Genomic DNA, 18,685 nt, shown 5'->3' with positions numbered 1-18,685 from the left:
GCAACTGACTTTTACTGCTGCCAGGGGGAAGTTAGGCCAGTTTGAAAAACATCAGCCAACATCGCTGTCAAAAGAAGAGGAAGAGGTCGAAAGATCCAGTCAGTGTCAAAGGGGCCCCTGTGAAACGCCTTCAGTGCGTGGGTACATCTGCAATCCAAACAAAGGGAGCTTCATTCGGCTGGGGCTGAGATAGCAAGAGCCTTTCAACAGCTGAGCTGTGTGACTGTCATTGCATGGATCTCTAATACTCACAGGGATTCATAATTAGATGGAAGAAATACAGGTAGAGCAGTGTAACACTGAAGGGTCTTTACTGGCTTCCAAAATCTGTTATTACTGTAATGGTAGCTTTCCAGCATCAGCATGATTCTTACATTTTTCAGCTGACCCAGAGGAAACAAAAACTCGGGGGCTGCCAAACCTTAATGAGATTGAGTTTGGCCATACTCATGTAACACTGAGCTTCATGCAGAGAAAATACTGGGTTAAGCAAACATCAGCGTGTTGTGTTAGTATTTAAGTATCAATGCAATATAGTAACCAAATCTATTCAGAAGAAAACAACCGACAATTCAAATGTTGATTTTTGTGAATTACATTGATTTCAGTGAAAGCAATAATCATCTGCATGTTAATTTTAGAAAATAAGTGGAAAAAGTTAGTAATCAAAAGAACACATTCTGTGATCACACTCATCTGTTCTGCTTTTCATGTGACACTTCCTGGCACAGTAGACTCTGATGGTATTAAAAATCATGGGACAACTGGACAGAATGGTTCTTTTATAAAGCAAGAAGCCTCACCAGAACACTTCATTTGCAGGACTTAAAGAAGAGTTTGATTTTTTAAATCAGGACTTCTTGGAAAGAAGAAAAAGCTGGACATTCAGTTAATTGAGACTTTATTATACTTTTCTACTTCTCAGTAGTTTCCCATTGTTTACACTCTTAAAGTCAGTGCAATTATGCAAAGTAGACAGATGTATTTGTGCATGAGGATGGAGAGCTCTACAAAGGTCATAAAAAGAACAACTGTGATGAGTGTTACTACTCTTCCCAGAGTAATACAAAAAGGAAAAGGCTTCTAAAATTATGATTCTCGAGTGACTAAAATATAAACTTCTGTTCTATCCTCCTGGATGTTATAAATAATCTTCATGCCTCCTCTTTATTTACTGGTCACCTCCCTACACAACAAATCTAGGAATGCTAATTGCTCATCAAGCTACAATCCAGCAGTGAGAGATGATTTGAAAATTTAGACTTCCACAGACCACAGTGGTATGAAAAATCTGTTGGTAAGACATTCACATCTGCAGGGGACAAGTTTATCAGTGTTCAGTCTTGAAATAAAAAACAAAAGGCAATCTAAATGTCCAGGCCCAAACTGGGTAAAGCAATTTTCTTTGATGTTTGGAGCCTGTATCCAAACCATCACCTTCAGATTCCTTGTCCAGGTGAAAAGACAATGGGAAAGGTCACAGAGCAACCTTAGGATTTAAGGAAAATATCTCAAGAATTCAACAACCAAGTAAGAATGCTCTAAAGACTGAAAACTTACTCCAAAAAAGTCAGCAAAAAGGCTCAATCAGTTTTATCTTCAGCATGTGCAATATGGGTTACTTAGGTCTATAGCAAAGTAATATAAAGACATTGTGACTGCAACATATGATCCACAATACATATTTGAAAGCAATGTGGAACCCCTGGAGCAGGATGAAAAAGACGTTCCAGTCAAATTAAAAAACCCTATGTGTAAGTAGTGTATAATAACACTTTAAGAATAGAGAATAATGAGAAAGAATCAAGTAAGAGCCACTGAATAGTGGAAAGATTAATAGTGACTTCAGTAATTTTGAGGTCCAGTTTGAAGAAGGAATAAAAACATCAAAGGAAACAGTCTTTGTAGAATAGTTTGCACAGCAGAAAAACTGTAAAGTGGTTCCTAGTAACATCCCAGCAAAGCTATGTTAGAGGACATTACAAGTTGCAAAGACAAGCTTTCACAAGGTGAGAAATGCTAGGATGAAAGCAGTCTATACTTCATTCAATTCCTTGTGCAGGTATGTTACAATAGGTCAGTTAAAGTCACATACACAATTTTTACATGCAAATTTACTGCAGAGGAGATGGTTGCACAGAAATGCTATTTATTCAACAAACCACTTTCCTCAATTTTAAAAAAGAGGTCTTACAACACAACAGTTTTCAAGCCTTGCTGTGGTAATAGATGTTCTTTATTTGCTCCCTAATGCTCATCTATTAGTATGTAACATTATACATCTGTCTCAAAGGAGAGATTTGATTTCCAGCTGAAACACAACAGATGAATTTTCCTTATCTTTATGAAATGGAGAGGATAAATATATGAAATGGAGAGGATAAATATACTTAACCTCTGTTCCTCATCTTTCAATTAAGAGAGCTAAAAGACAAATCATAACTTGTGCATTTTGAGACACTTAGACCTGATTTCTCTGAGAAGCAGCTGGCTTAGCACTTCTGATACAGCTGAGTGCTCACACTTCACCAACCACAAAGATTTCAAATCCAGCATCCAGAAATGAAGAAGACTAAATTGGTGACTGCTTTTTAAAGATTTAAGAGGCTTGCCTAAAACTACTGCTTGCAGGCAGGTAATACAGATTTGTGCCCAAGTACAGCATAGCCTCGCAAACTGAACAGCCTGAACACTCAGACATCACTTTCATCCTGCAACTGATGTCCCTCTTCACTCACTCACAAATGTGTCAACAACTCACACCTACCTGTGCATCCCTCACTGTACCACCCTGGTTCACTCCCAGTGCAGCCTCTCCCTAGGACTTTCAGGAGGCTGTGCCTCTCCAGCAAGGCACAACATGGTACTGAAGTCCAGAGCACAGCATGTGAGCACAGCAAGGTTGGACTGACATTGCCGCAGCTTTCAAATCTTTGGATTTGCAGCTATCCAATGCATTGTTTTGCTGTAAGCAAATCTTAATTTTCATTAAAAAAATGCTGTCTGGGACATATCAATGTCTCACATCATCCCTGAACAATCTGCAGACACTTCAGCACCCACAAGCTCTCCATGCAACTGCTCCATTTTGGATTATTCGTACAGCCCTAATTCTTACCTCCCTTCTTTGTTCTCCATTTTTCCTTATACTTAAACCCATGCCATGTGCCCAAATAGCAGGACTAATACTTCTTCTCCTACCACTGCCCACCAGTCAGGGTCTTGTTTCATTCCCATCTAAACTAGAATTTCCCTTCTTTATAAGGCCTATGCCTGAGAGAGGGGTATATTGTTCTATGACAGTTCTGGTAAATGGACTGTGCTCATCCAAACCACTGAAGATTCACTCTCAGAAGTAGCTGACTACAACTTTGCAAAGTTTGTAACATTGTTAGTTGTTGAAAAGGGTCACTATATATTTTCAAGAATCATCAGAACTTGCCTTTCTTCTTGTTAGGGAAAAACAGCACTTTTTTAGATTTTCAAACCTTGCGCCTCTTCAAAAGTGAACTTTTTTGAACAAAATGTCACTATAGAGTATGTTCATAAGATAGCTATATTAATTAGTATCACATCATGTATATTTATTATATGTATATATAATTAAAGAGAGTATAACTAATATATATAATGAAAATATTACATCATCCTAAAATTATAACAAATTAAATTATGCCTAGCAATTTCAGTTGAAGGTCTGGAAGCAACTCCTACAATCCTAAAAGTGGCATGTCCTTAAAGCAGAATTTGTTATAAAGGGTTGATGGGGTAGTGGAAGTAGCCAGCTTTGCACAGGTAAGGTGTGCAATTAAGCAGACTGGAGATTAAAGTAGTTCTGTGGGACTGCTTAAGTTTCATCTTTCTATATAAGCTTAAAGCTCTGTATTATGGATTCAGCCGCAAGCTACCTGTCTGTCCAAGATCAAAGACAATCAATTCAGTCCTTCAGTCATGACGTTCTTCTTTAGGTTTTTGGTTTAGTTTCTTGTATTTTTTTTTTTTTTAAAAAAAACCCCAAAGTATACTGTTTTACAGAAATTGGAATTTTTCTTAGTACAAATAAATAGGGAAAAAAGATGAGATTTCAACATTTTCAGCTGGTTCTAATCATATTCTGTGCATTTAAGCCAACAGGCAAAGATACTTAAAATAATACAACCAACTCTGGATGTCATCTTCTACATTCAAATGTAATTGCATTTCTGAAGGGCATTTCAGAATGACAGCAATGCTGCTAACATCTACCTATAACATACACACTACTACTTCTTTAAACTAGTGTTGAACTATTGAAAGCTGATCAAGCTACAAATAAAAATAGCTACAACTGAGAAAGCTTTCTACAAAGAAATATTTTAGAGCACAACTACACAGTATTGTAACACTAATAAGTCTGGAACCCAAAATTTCAGTACAAGCATCTTTACTTTCAAGTACATTAAATGTCTCAATAAAAGCTACACAAACTAAGATGTACATAAATACTTCTTTGGATGCGCATAGTTATTTGTTTTCCATTAACAGGAACAGAACATACCAGATAAAATAAGTAGTTCAATAATTTCTGCATCTCCCAGATAGGCAGCAGCATGTAAAGGGGTCCTTTTCTCATTATCCTGTGGTAAGAGGGGGGAAAAAAGGTTTTATTTAAAATAAAAAAAAGTATGATTTAGCATTTTGTATGTTATGAAAAACACTGCATAAAAGTTCATCTTCCAAATACTGTACATTTTATATTTTTAAAAAAGCATAATTACTCTAAAGACATCAGTCACATTTACTAGGACTAATTACTCTAAAGACATCAGTCACATTTACTAGCACAAGCATGCTTCTCCCTAAGGAGCTCTTAACACCTACACAGTCAACCCCTGTTTTCCTGATGCACACAGGATGCTCATCACATCTTTAGATTAATCCACCAGTCATAAATCACCATTCACTTGTCTCCAGAGACAAGAATTCGAGTCTGTCCTACACAGTTAGAAACTGTGTTATTGTCATATGCAACAATTAGTGAGAAACATTTTCTTTGTGAAGTTTAAAGCAATTTCAGAAGTTATTATTTTAACAGAAAACAGAAAAGAAGCTATAGCGGAATCCAATTTCAACTCTTTCATTTACTGTAAACAAGTGAAGAAAAGATAGAGGTGAAATTTATTTTGCTAAAAACCCACTCTGCAAGTAACACCCAGTACTTTTAATTAGTTCAAGCTGATCTAAGGTCTTTCTGAAGGTAAGAGATCTTATTTATCAATGCACAATATATACCAATGAAGATTCTCTTTTGAAAGGTTAACAAAAAATATCTCTCAACTCTTTCAGGATGAGTGCCAATTTCCCTGCACCAGTATACAGCTAAATCAGAAAAATAAGATCACATCACAGTGGGTGATAAAAATGAACAAGAACCAACCAGTTTGCTCTCTGAGGGAAGGCTGGTGAGAAATCAGAAAAGAGACAGATAATCAGTCAGCATCCTGGTTCTGGTCTAAGCTCTGCTTGGATGTCTGGATCTTTTTAGTAGAGTTTCAAATACACTGGGGGTGAGGGATCAAGATTATATGCAGCAAGAAATTTTAAGTGACAAGATATTTCTATTAATTCAACGGTTGTGTCACGACTATCATAAAATTAACACACATTTTTTATTGACATTTTATTGTGAAAAGCATTCTTCTCCCTTGCTAGAGTAACCTTATTTAGTGAATCCTGACTCAAGAGCTAGCATCACAGAAGAATAAAATTAGAGTTCATGGCAGGAAAAATCTTACAGCAAAACTGGAGCTGAGACCCAAGAAGTTCTTCTAAAACTTAAAGGACAACTTCAGAATTCAGAACATTTGAACCACCCCCTCTAAGAAAACACCACCGCACACACAACCCCTTGCCCCAACCAACCTACTCTCTGTTTAGTCCCTGCTCAGAAAAAGTCAAAGCTACACAGTTCACCATATTAGCAGGGTTTCCGAACAAAATTTTTTGAATTACACGCAAGAAATTCCAAACTGAGCAGTGCAAACCTGACACTGATGCACCCGAAGGAATCAATGCTACACTTTTCACTAACACCACATAGTATCTCACCAATTTCTTGCCAGGATGTCTCAAACGCAGCTTACACATCTAGGATAATAAAAGACAGGCCCCTGGCACCAAGGACTTGCTATCCCGGGAAAAAAAAAAAAAAAAAAAAAAAGGGGGGGGGGGGGCGGGGGCGGGGAAGAAAAAGGAAAGGAAAAAGAAAAATACTAGAAGCACGAGGGAAAAAGAAAAGCAATACAAATATTAAACTTGCTTCTCCAGCTGAAAGACAGTAAAGACCAGCCAGCAATGAAAATCTGTTTTCATTCCTCCAGTACAGAGGACAGAGCTCTGTAATGCTAAAGAGTGTATAAACTAGAGCTTAAGGAACACAATATGATAGTACCCTGTCTGCAATTTCATCATAGTATTAGAGAAAATAAGATGGGCCATGAGCACATTCTTCTGTAGAGACAGAATTTAGACAGGAACATGAGCAAGAACTGCGTTCCCCACTCAAAGGGCAAAACTGATTATTATAAAAAGGTTCCATCACACTTGTGTTGTTGGTAACTTTGTTATGTTTTGGGGGTTTTTTTTTAACATCTCAGTAACACAGTAACTCAGTCCTATCAGTAACCAATGTGACAGAACGAATCAGAAATCTTTCAATAAAACAGCGGACAGAAGGGAGATCTTTATGTAGAAATACACTAATCACCAAGCCACAAATGTATTCCCCTGAAACATCCATGGTCCAAACTTCTGATGAATTTCAAACATATTTCTCAAAAAAATCCAACCTCTAGTAACAAAATTGTTGAGCATCTTGAAATCACCAAGATACAAACATAAAAGCAGCTTAAATACAAGAAACATTTCCACTCCACCACTCCTGTTTCCAAGCTGTGAGTTTCCAGTCATGCAAATATTTCAGTTTTGCTGCTCTTAAGCTGAGAAATTGAAAATGCTCAAAGCCCAACTCCCACTTCTGCAGCAGGGAGTACAAACTGGGAGCATACGTATGCAGGAGGTTGGAGATGTCCCTGCTCTCTGCAGCACCAGGGCAGCACTGCTGGGACACTTGGGGCTTGTCATTTTCTGGGTCAACTCCGGAGTTTGGTATTTCAACAATCCCAAGCCCCAAGGTATCTACCGACCACAAATATTCCACATGCTGAGGGTGCTTTGACAGAAGCCCTGGCCTTTCTTTCCCCTCCAGTTTCATAGCTGGCATTTTTTTGATGCTTCCAAACAATATTTTTAAAATTTAACTTGTCTGTGCAATAGTTTTTGGTTTTGTATTTAAAAACCTGGTTTTCAGAATTTGTTAAAAGAAGCAGACATGCTGCATTCAGCAACCTCTCATGAAGAAGTTTTTACTTCCACTAAAGGAAAATTCTCATTTTGCTCCATTTGAAGACTTACATTTAATTAATGAATTTTAATAAATGTTATCTGATTAAAATGAAAAAGAATTCTGTGTTTTAAATGCTACTAAAGTACTGCTGAACAGATCAACTACTTTTTATTAAGAAAGTAATAATTTGATGAACGACTTTCATCTGCAGATACAAACTGCTGCATATAAAGGACTACATTAAACAACACTAAGATAGCTTTTAGCTTTAACAAAGAACTTTGGCAGCCGACATCTTACAGCACTGATATTACCATACTAATATAAATACTGGCTCTAACATTCTTCCTTTAATTTCATAAACTTAAATGACACTAAAAGAAAAGTTTCACTAGAGAAGGGATTTTGTACGTAATAGTTACTGTTACACAGAATGTAAAATCTAACACTGTTGGTACTATTTAATTCCAAGTATTGCAGTGTTGCAGCAATATTTGACAACACAGAAAAGCAAGTGTTGTGGCAGCTACATTTTCCAGTTCAAAAATCTGCAAGGCAAATGGGACTATTACAGCTCTAAATCAGCTGTAATGGTAGTAAGGAAAAAGATCACACTGACTGTATTAAGCAGGTTATACATGGTTGAAAGAGAACTTTCAACTTTTTTAAACTTGTTATTTCCAGTAGAAACAACAAAGGAATTTATATTCCCAACAAGAAACTTGCAAGTTTAATTCCAGATATTGGTCAATGCTGTCATTAAACTAAAAAGCAATAAAGGGGCTCAGTTCTTAAGGAATCAGTTTTCAGTTCCGAGTTACAAAAGCCCCAGCATCGTATCTGTATGTACCTTTGGGCTGCATTACGTGAAAAATACATAATCCTGCCATTCCCAGTACTTCCATTTATCAAGTTTCACAAGCATTTAATCTACACAGGAGTTTGCATAAGATGGCAACACGCGAAATGCATAGGAGAAGGCCTTATGACCCTGCTAAAACCAAATTTGGAATAAAGTGACATGGATAGTGGCACTGTGAACTTCTTCATAAACTCTCCTAACCTAGAACAATGGTAATGCCACCTTTGTCTCTTTCGACCTAAACCAAAAGCTTTAATTGCTTCATTACTTATTTAATGGATCAAAACTTCTACAATGGACAAATCTATGCTAGTTTAAAGATACAGGTTTCAAACCTACCTCTTTTTAAAAGTGTCCTTTGAGACAAAACAATTTATTCCTGGCTTGGGTTCTGTCTCAGCAATCGATTTAGAGCAACCACATACAACTACAGGGAGTTTTCAAGAACTAGATGACTTAAAGGCAGATCCCTTATCCCATGCATATCCAGTAAGACTGCCATAACCAGTCTATGACTTCCCCAAGAGTATATTAGAATATAACTTCAATTTGCCCTTCAAATAGTTCAACATCTACTGATCTGGAATCTTTGAGTTAAAGTATTTTTTGAAATAGACTGAATGCAACTTTCCCCTTCATAAAAACTCTATAGCCTATCTGCTCTTCAAAACCAAATTTTGCAATAACACTTTATACACTCTCATTATTTCATGATCACACTTACAAAATATCATTTAATAGGTGTTTTGTGCTGTAGGACTTGTCATCTGTCTGCTTCTAGTACCATCTGTTCCTGGTAGAAATCAATCCTAAATACACAATCACAAATCTTAAGCGAGTTTCAATTCCAACATACCCTGCAGTAGCTTTAACAAACATTCCTTTTAAGTGAAACTGGGTTTAAATGTAATTCTTAGTGGATTTTTCAGTTAGTTTGGAGAGACAGGGCTTTTCAACCAGGATGATGTGTAACTCCTGAGTTGGTAAAAAATGTGTAAGAAATTATTACAAAGCATTTCCAATCCTTTGATAGTGTTCAGTACCACAGTGTGAAGTCCCAGCGCTACTCTCAAGAGTCATTAGAACAAATTTTAGTTACGAATTTTGCTACAGTTTTTAGAAGAATCATTTCCTCAGGTGGAATAACTGTCTAACTAAATTTTTTGTTCCCATATGAAAACAAACCCCCCATGTAAATATATGGCCTGTACATTCCAACTTTAAACTTCTTAGAAATTTACTTTAGGTACTTGATTCCAGACATGAGGACTAACTCTTCGGAAGTATGTTCAATCACAACAGGGTCTTAAAAATGCATAGCTAGCATTTGACAATTAGTGAATTGAAACTAGAAGAAAAAGATTAAGTACCAGACTTTCAAGACTTGTAAATATGTGAGAAATTAATACTGTATCCCTACCCTACCTTAACTGTAATTCATCTCCTATTTCTTTGGATTTTTTTCTTGTATTTTTAAATCATTTCTCAGAACTTTGCATTGTCAAAATTTAACAATTTTCTAACTAATTTTGTTGACATAATTTTTGGAAGCAAAAATTTTCTCACCACGTTTCAAAACTAAGATGCGTATGCAATATAGAGAGCAAGCTAATGTTACACTAATGGTCTCTTGCATGCTTAAAATATGAAGAAAGCATGACAGTAACCACAAAAATAATACATATTACATGGCTAACCACAATGTATCCTTTGAAGTCACACAAAAGCTACATTTCAGTTGAAATTATTAGATTTGTCATACTGACTGCATTAATTTCTTGAACTAATTGTCATGGCTCCTATTGTATGAACACTTGTACTGCATACGAAAGAAACATTTTTGAAAGCCCAGTATTAAACTTTCACTAGTAAGACCTTATCACTTCTCAATACATTTCAGAACATACCCTCTTCAAGCCATCTATTAGGAGGGCAGAGCAAATCTAGACCTCCAAACAATCACAAAAAACCAGGGAGGAATCTTTGCCCTTTTGCTCATTAAGACAGAGCAATCACTGGCTCAAGAGACCTTATCTTGTAGCAGAAAAGAAGTGGTTTTAGCAACAAGGGTCACGCCAGCTGTAATCTGCCAAACCCCACTGCTGTTTCTAGTTAAGGTCTTCAGTACCAGTTTAATAGTGCATTCTCCTACCTGATAATAATGATAATATTAACAACAACAATAATAAAAACTGCCACACCATGGACTAAACCACAAAATCATTTACTCATGATTATCACTCGTGGCACTGTGAGTTTGTGGAGGCCTTAAAAAAAACTGGATAGCAGCTGTAGGTTACAATAAAAAATAAAAGGTAAGCCAGAAGAGAACTACAAAGTAGCCTGGAAAAAGGTCACCAGAGCACCATTTTATGACAAACCAAGAGTTTACCTGAACATAAATCATTCTAAACACTCGCGTTCCTCGAGAGCGCAGGCTCACAATTTTCTAAATTGCCACAAGGAACAAAAAATAAAAAATAAAATCCCACGGTAAGATAATTTTGAGTAGTTCTACACTGACCCACAAAACAACCAGGAAGCACCATACTTGTAGCATGTTAAAAGAAATGACTACTAGCTATATAATTGCAAAGGAGACACTAACTTTCCACTCCAAAATCTGATTTTCCAAATATCAAAATCAAACACTCAGCAACTGCATATGGTCAGATTTTGCATATGGGCTTATTTCAGAAACAGGACAGAAGTTTGAGTCTAGATGAATGAGATGAGCAAAACTGGAGAAACCCATGCTGAGTGGCATTAAAAACTACAAAAATTTAAAAATCTGATCTATTCTGATGTCATTACTTATGGCAGTCTTAACTGACTAAGAAATTTGGCTATAAAAACTATCAAGCTATATTCACATTTCCACCATGAGAAATGAATGAGTAAAAGCAGGGAACCTTGGTCAGAAAACCTCCTTCTCCTGAACAATAAGTTATCTGTCATGGTGAAAGCCTAAGGGAGAAAAAAAGTATCACACATGCCAAATTGGAATTTTAGCGTCTATAAAAACAATGACCAACTATAATGTATTTCATAACCAAACAACTGTCCTTTCCTTTTCTGACTATTGGAACATCCCAGGCAACCAAGTTCCTTTCCTAACATGAAACCTGAGGACTATCTATAGTTTTACAGAAAAAAGGTGAAACATTTGAGTTTCACCTTTATCTAGGGGAGAGCAGAATGACACTATCTATTTGCACACCATTCCACATTGCATGCACACAAGTGCAACTCCCCTCCAAGAAGGAAGCAGGGAAGAATTCACATTGCATGGCTTTGTTGTCTGGACATACTCTGCAGTTCCAAAAACATCCTTGTTTAGCATGATGCCTCTGGGCATTTTTAAAATGGAATTTTTGTGACTGAATTTAAAGCTCAAATTCACAGAAAAGCACTAAAATCCATGGAAAATAATTTACTTCCCATTGAGCTAATGATTCTAGTCAAATAATAAACACAAAACTCATAAAAATCTCTATCCTTACTGAACCACTGCATACAATTAACACAATATAAAAACTTATAAACAAAAAACACATTGAAGGTTTGGTTCATTTCTAACATGCTGAACACTAAAAGCAATCTGGTGGGAATAATTTAAAATTAAGTCTGTACAGAAAAACATCGTTATAGATATATTTATATATATATATGATAGTGACATATTGTACTGGAACATTCACTTACATTCAACCACTTCTTATTAAAAATTCATTTTTATAAACAAGTAAGATAGCTCATTTGTATCTTTCTAGTATTTTTAAATAACACCAGAAAATACCTTTTACAAAAACTGTATAAAAAATACCAAGAGTTCAAGTCATGTGAGCAAACATCGGATCCAAACTACTCTTGTCTAAAAGACAATCTAGTTTTTAACTTTGGCACAGAGTAGAACAACTTGACAAGAAGAGGACAGGAGAAAATTAGCTGGCTTAACTTTTCCTGAATCCCAAACCTTAATGTCCATAGAAACCCAGCAAAGTGATATTTCAAATGTAAGTTGATACTACACTACAAAAAAAGATTGGTAAAAAAGGAACCTGAAGTTCAGAACAATTCATGTTGTTAAATAACACTATTCCAGACATCTTTAATTAAAAGAGTTAACTTCAAATGCTGTCCTACATCACAACAATTAGGTACAAAACACCATTCAGGTGTTAATTGTTTGAAGCCCTGTTCCTCTTAAAAGAGTGGCCCCAAAAGAAAGACACACAAAAGCAAGTCAGTCACATTTAGAGCAAGAAACAGCTATTAAGCATCAAACTCCATCTAAGATTATGATTGCTGGACCTTACAGCCAGCTAATGTCTCATTCAGAACGAGAGTAAAAAATTCTCATTTAAATATGTACAGTAGAAAAACCCCAACAAGTTCTTTTGATGTGGTTAAGATGTTTAAAAAGTGAGATTCAGAACTTGAGTATGTCTTGTTCACATATGAGAACAAGGAGTGCTTCAGGTGTTCTGGTAGACATTGCATTGTTATTTCTCTTAACTAAAGAGGTTCACAGAAGAAGACTTTTTGACTCGTTGTCAAGTATTTCAAGAAGTAGATTTTGAAACAACTATGCATCTCTGTATTCTTCCACTTCCAAGTAATTCAGCTCAAAACCATTTATCTTCAATTATTCTTTTTGAAAGTACTGAGTCAGAGTGGTTTTTGGAAATACACATCTTCTCATGCCCTTTAACCTTTATGTACCATGCAGGTTTTGTAATACTGCTATCATAATTCTGCTGGTCAGGTTCTAGAACTTGTGTACAGAACAAGCAAAGCTTGTAAGAAAAGCTAAACCCAGGTTTTAACATGCTTCTACATTTTTACATGCTATGTAGACATTTTTACACAACATATAAATGCTTCTGGCTGGATTATAAAGGCCAGGATTTCTTGTGAGCAAACTCAAGCATTCATTTGGATATTGGATAAGGACCTGAATAACTAAGCAGGTTTTGTGAGCTGCTGCTCCCTTTCACGGAAAAGTTCCAACATCAAGAACTGGTCCCATTTGTCACTAATAAAGGTTACTGAATTCTTGCCCAATACATAAAACAAATAAAGAGCTATTCTGTACCCTTTGGTAAGAGCAACTCGATCTCACAGTGCAGCTGAGGCACTTTGGATGTCTTTTCCTTCCTTTAACTCGGGAAAAAAAAAAGAGCAACTTTTAGGGCCAAGAGTATTTGTTAGCATGCTAGATCCCTGTAGGGGAGAGAGCAAAAAAAAAAATCCACTGAAATTAAAAAATACCCAACCATTAACCTCTAGAGCATTCAGAACTCTGCTATATGAAAAAAAAAATAAACACACAAAACCCTGACAACAACCATCAAAAAAAACCAAACACAAAAACCCCGAAACAATAATACATCACTGAAAATACTTGCCCTTGGCTTTATCCTTCCCAAACACCAGTTATATGATTTGTAAACATTTACCTGGTATGTATGGTAGAAGAAAGAAGAAAACCCCAGCTTTTAATCAGAATGCAGTTGCTGGTAAGAAAAATGATAAATAATTCTGAAACTATTTCTGAAAAAAAAAAAGCAGTATGAGGAAACAATGGATTTTCCATAATGAGAGTACAGTGCTGTGGAGCACATTATGTAACCCAGCCTGTGCTCACAGAGTGGGCTGGAATAGGGGCACTGCCTCATCTTACAGTGTCATCATCTGAAATGTCTGAGGACACAAATAAGAAAATATGCCAAGAGAGAAAACAATACAGGCTCTGTTTATGCTCCAGTGAAAGATCACACACCACACTAGGTAAGGTATGCACATCTCCATCACAGTTTAAATCCAGCACATTACGTTCGGGCCACTGACACTTTTGTTCAGAAAAGCTGGGGTTTCTGCCCTTTTCATTGCAAAGGCAAGTGCTCGAATGACAACGACCAATGTAAAACATATCTGTCCCACTGACTGCATTGTCTTGCTGACAGGAAAAGATATGCATTTCAGGTAGTATGTTTAATGTTAGCACCTCTTCTTGGAGCAAGCCAAAACATGTTCCTGGTGTGTGTTAAGTTAAACAGCTTTACAAAGTAAGGTCATCTAGTTGGAATATGCAAAGCCCTTCTGTTAAGAGGCCCTTGCACCATTCTGAACTTCAAACACCATACAACACAATTTATGCTAATTCAAAGGCTAATTGTTAGATAAGAAAAATCCTGCAGAACACATCTCTTCTGAAGAACAAGAGTAAAATGAGAGTAAAAACAACTTCCACCCAACAACAGTCTGCAACGGAAAATGAAAAGACCCCACACTGATCACAGATCACAAAAGAAACCCAATAGCAAGCCTCTGATAGTGAGGATAAAAGTTCATCTAAAACTGCCGATTACCTTAGGATCAAAGTATCTTATATGCACTATTTCTTAGGCTAAGTGGACATGGGATAAGCTTAGAAGATGACTGCCATTATAGGAAAAGCTTGCAACAACTAAGGCAAGATATTTGCACTCCTTTGAAACAGCAAGTCAGCATCACATAATTTATTTGTAAGTTACCATAATTACACATATACATATATATATAACTAGTATTTCATGCTAATTCAAACAGAACTTAAATTAATGATCAGGAAGGATGATAATAATAAAGTAGGACTTTAAAAGATTGAAAAGAGAACAGAATTTCACTGGTTTTGGAGACAGAAAGCTACAGGCTGATATCACAGGCCTGAGAAAATATCTCCTCAAACTTCATAATCAAAACAGTGTACCTGAACTTCTGGAGCACGCTCTTCAGCAAGAATTCGTTGCAGTGACCTTCCAGTTCCTTTGTCCTGATACCTGACACCAGTATGAGCCTTTTCAGGTCCTACTGGCAGTAGACAAGAGTCCTGCTCCTTGGGTACTTACGGGACAGCCCTCCCTACATCATGTAGCAAACAAATGAGAAACACTTTCTCTTCGCTGTTTTTGATATCCATCCATCCTTTATTAAAGAAGATTCAAAGAACTTAAAAGGTGCATCTACCTCATGTAGAGCTTGTGTACAAGGGCCAAGCTGGACAAAGGAAATTATGTTTTCTGATAGCATACTGGATATCCCACAGTAAGGTAGCTTTAACCACTTGCAAAGTGGAGAAAATTGTCTTGTTCAAAGGTATGTTGCATATGCATAAAGGGTTTTCATCCAGAAAATGACTACAGATAATCAGTAAATTCAAATCCTATCTTGCTTTTCCCAGCAATAGCCTCTTTAAGGACTGTGTCCATGTTGGAAGCCAATGCACATTAGGACTATTGAACTTTTTTCTTCTCTCTCCTCTTTCAGTGAGGATGTTCTGTTCTAAAATACCAATCCTTTGCATGTGAGGCACAGCAACTGCCAGGAATAACTCCAGTAAGCTCTAACTATTCAAGACCTTGCCTCTAGCTTGTTTTGTAAAAGCAGCAGGAAATGCAGAACTTCAATTATGCTTTGAAGGTTACAATCTTAAGCAATGATCACTAAAAGTAAAATGGCAAATTAGACACGATCTACAAAATCATTATCACTAAGAATCATACTGGAGACTCAAACACAAAACCTTTGAAACTTTAAAAACTCTTCACACTTTTAAATTTGAAGTAATTATTCATGGCTCTCTACACCAATGAGAATTTTTCAATGTTAAAGAAATAAGAGTGACCAAAACAAAAGCTGTCTGTCAAATTCCCAATTACTGCAAAAGAAATTCAGTGTTTGGCTGATACAGCAAACCACTGCCATGCAGACATCCAGGCTTGGTTGCCCAGTTTAGCGAACAGTAAATCCACATTAGCATAGTACTGGGCGAGCTTACTAAGCCTGACGAGAAGGAGGATATGTTGTTAGCCTGAGTAGCACACTAATATTAATTCATACTAAAGTCTCTAAAGAATAATTCTCATTTCCTGTTCAAGGCAGCACCATGCCATGTAAGCAGAATGTTCTTCTCAGTTCTACCCTTTGCAATGGTAACTTCTTGAGAGCTACTGCCCATAAGCCTGCTGTATTGAGCAGCAACTTGCTGATGTTGGTCAGATTATCCTATAACTCTGCTGAAGGTTTGTCTGTTTGTACCACTCTAATAAATTAGAGTGGTAACTCAATACATCTGAAAATCTCATTTGCAGAGGTTAAATACTGTGTTACTGACATGAAGCAAAGAATTATTCCTCTCTGGACTGGCAAGTTTCTCTCATTAAACGTTTCAATTTTGAAGGAAAATGCCTAATTAAACAGATTTGTATTTAAAACATCTTGAATCTATTTCTACACCAGAAGACGAATTCAACACCATTTGGACACACTTTATATTGAGGCTGAAAAATATGATTCACTGTAAACCTCTACAAAGGAGCTAAGATATCTGATTAATCATTACAGACGACATGCCTGAGAAACATCCCACACTAATGAACAGGAAATGCTCAGCTTTAAAGTTAAGTTACAGTGAACAACTTCTATATGAAGAATTTAAATCATATTTGAGTAGCTGGTGGATACTGTTTATACAACTGGCAGCAAGTTTACACTACACCTGGAAGAATTAGTCTCCCAAGTTCTCCATTTCTGGAATCAGTCAGGCTTCACATCAATGGATCAAACAATCTAATATCCAATCCTTTAGAAGTAGAATCAGCTTTTGTATAGGAAGAGCTTCTGTACATTTCCTGCAGCAAAGTTTCTTCTTATCTCTTTAGATATATAACATGAATATTCATGTATTTAAGAAGTTATTTAATTCTTTACCAAAGTAACTCCTAGTCAGTCCCATATGGTAATGCTGCATTCCACTTCCTTCTTTAAAAACACCTCACTAAAACTTGATCAGACTTAGTGACAAGGTGTTTCACAAGCTTTGTCTCTTTTTAATGTAACACCACACACACTGGCCTGTGCTATTCACAGAATGTCCTTCTAAAAACCAATTCTTGGACTTTCTTACATGCAAGACACTTCAGCTCCACAGTAAAAGCTGATGCATAGATGTGAGTTCTGAGCAGGCACAACCTGCTCCTGTTTTTTCGGTATCACAAACACTCCCCTCAAAACCAGAATTCATCACAGAATCTTCTTGCCATTTTTCAGATGTGAAGAAATTTCAATTAACTGAACACATTATAAAGCAGGAGTCTCATATGACTCATCATTTCATCAGGCTGTTCACAGAGAAAATGGGGGTTCCTGTTTGTGATGGAAATACTTAGAAAGTTTAGTACAGAGACTATCTAGAAGCAGAAAGCAATACAATACACTGAGATGCACATTGGCCAAAAATCCAAACAAATGTTTAAAGAGAAAGAAACATCTTGTTCCCATTAGAAAGCCGTATTTTATTAGAAATATGTGAGCAAACAAACACAGAAGATAACTACCATCAATCTCTGAGATGATATACTATATGTTTCTCACCCATACATTCAAAAAATATATTTACATATACTTCATACAAAATGAAAACATACCAAATTAAAGCCATTAACTATTTAAAATGTCTCTACTTAATTACAACAGCTCTCAGTTCTTCTTAGAGATCTGTTCTGAGTAAGAGATAGGTATAATTAATGTTATTTAAATGGGCAATAAAAATTCTTCTATTAGAAGTTAGCAGTAGAAGGGTCTGAAGGCACACACAGCTTGTTTTGTGATTTATGCCCATCCTGAGTTCACCTGTGCTTTGTGAAGTCTCACAGCCCCTCACCTGCCCAGTATAAGATTTCTTGGACTCTGCTCCAGCACCTGAAGCTGGGTTCCAGGCAGAGGCTGCCAGGCAGCAGCTGCTGCCCTGAGTTTCCCAGCAGTGTTTTTTACTGCAGGAATTCTCTTTATTAGTGTTTGTTTATACAGGAATGTTTTATTTCCTTTCCAACCTCCTGCAGTTGTTTCAAAGGACTGTTCTCACTGTCATTTCATTATATGCCTACTGTTGTTAACATTAGATAAGTGACCATTTAAAAACAAAAGAAGCTCACATTTTCTATATAACTTGTATGCATTTATATACAGGCATACACATGTTTGTGTTCTTTCAACATACAGTTCTTACTTGCAGGAAAACTCAGGGGGAATTACTGCTTAAAAATCCAAAGGATGAAAGTGAATTAAAATAACTAGCACCAAGCTCTAAGTTATATTCTATGTTTTCATCATATTAAGAAGTCTTTGTAACTCACAAATACCTGTCATTTTATCCCCCAAATCTGCTACACTCTAAACTGAAGATAAAAATATATTACAAATAATGTTCAACCAAGCAGAAACCTTTCTAGTAGAGAAAGAAAGGACTTCAAGGTTGAGCAGAATTTTAAATAGATAAATAATACGGGAAATTAGCAAGCTGTTTTAAAACAATTTTTCCTCTAGATTTGATAGCTAAAATGTGAAGATGTAAGTATTAGGAATCACACCAGCTATAACAAGCACATTACAAAGAT

The 18,685-nt window shown here is 36.4% G+C and overlaps 1 protein-coding gene across 5 annotated transcripts in view; it reads right to left on the bottom strand.

Moving 5' to 3' along the window:
- Positions 1-18,685, bottom strand: part of ANKRD28 (ankyrin repeat domain 28) — a 119,026-nt gene that overhangs the window by 48,115 nt on the left and 52,226 nt on the right. For all 5 annotated transcript variants that reach the window (XR_006018544.1, XM_042043501.1, XM_042043500.1 and 2 more), the window contains one exon: positions 4,538-4,616. Coding sequence is in view for 4 of the 5 variants with exons in the window: in XM_042043501.1 (XP_041899435.1) it covers positions 4,538-4,616 (79 nt within the window). In the remaining variant the exon portion in view is untranslated. The remainder of the gene's footprint in view (positions 1-4,537; positions 4,617-18,685) is intronic.

This window comes from Corvus kubaryi, unplaced genomic scaffold (assembly GCF_017639235.1).
Source record: "Corvus kubaryi isolate FWS band 111438036 unplaced genomic scaffold, C.kubaryi_AGA036_p1.0 37398, whole genome shotgun sequence".
Taxonomy (NCBI): Eukaryota; Metazoa; Chordata; class Aves; order Passeriformes; family Corvidae; genus Corvus; species Corvus kubaryi.
The sequence above is the reverse complement of the archived record's forward strand: the minus strand, read 5'-3'. Positions and strand labels throughout refer to the sequence as shown.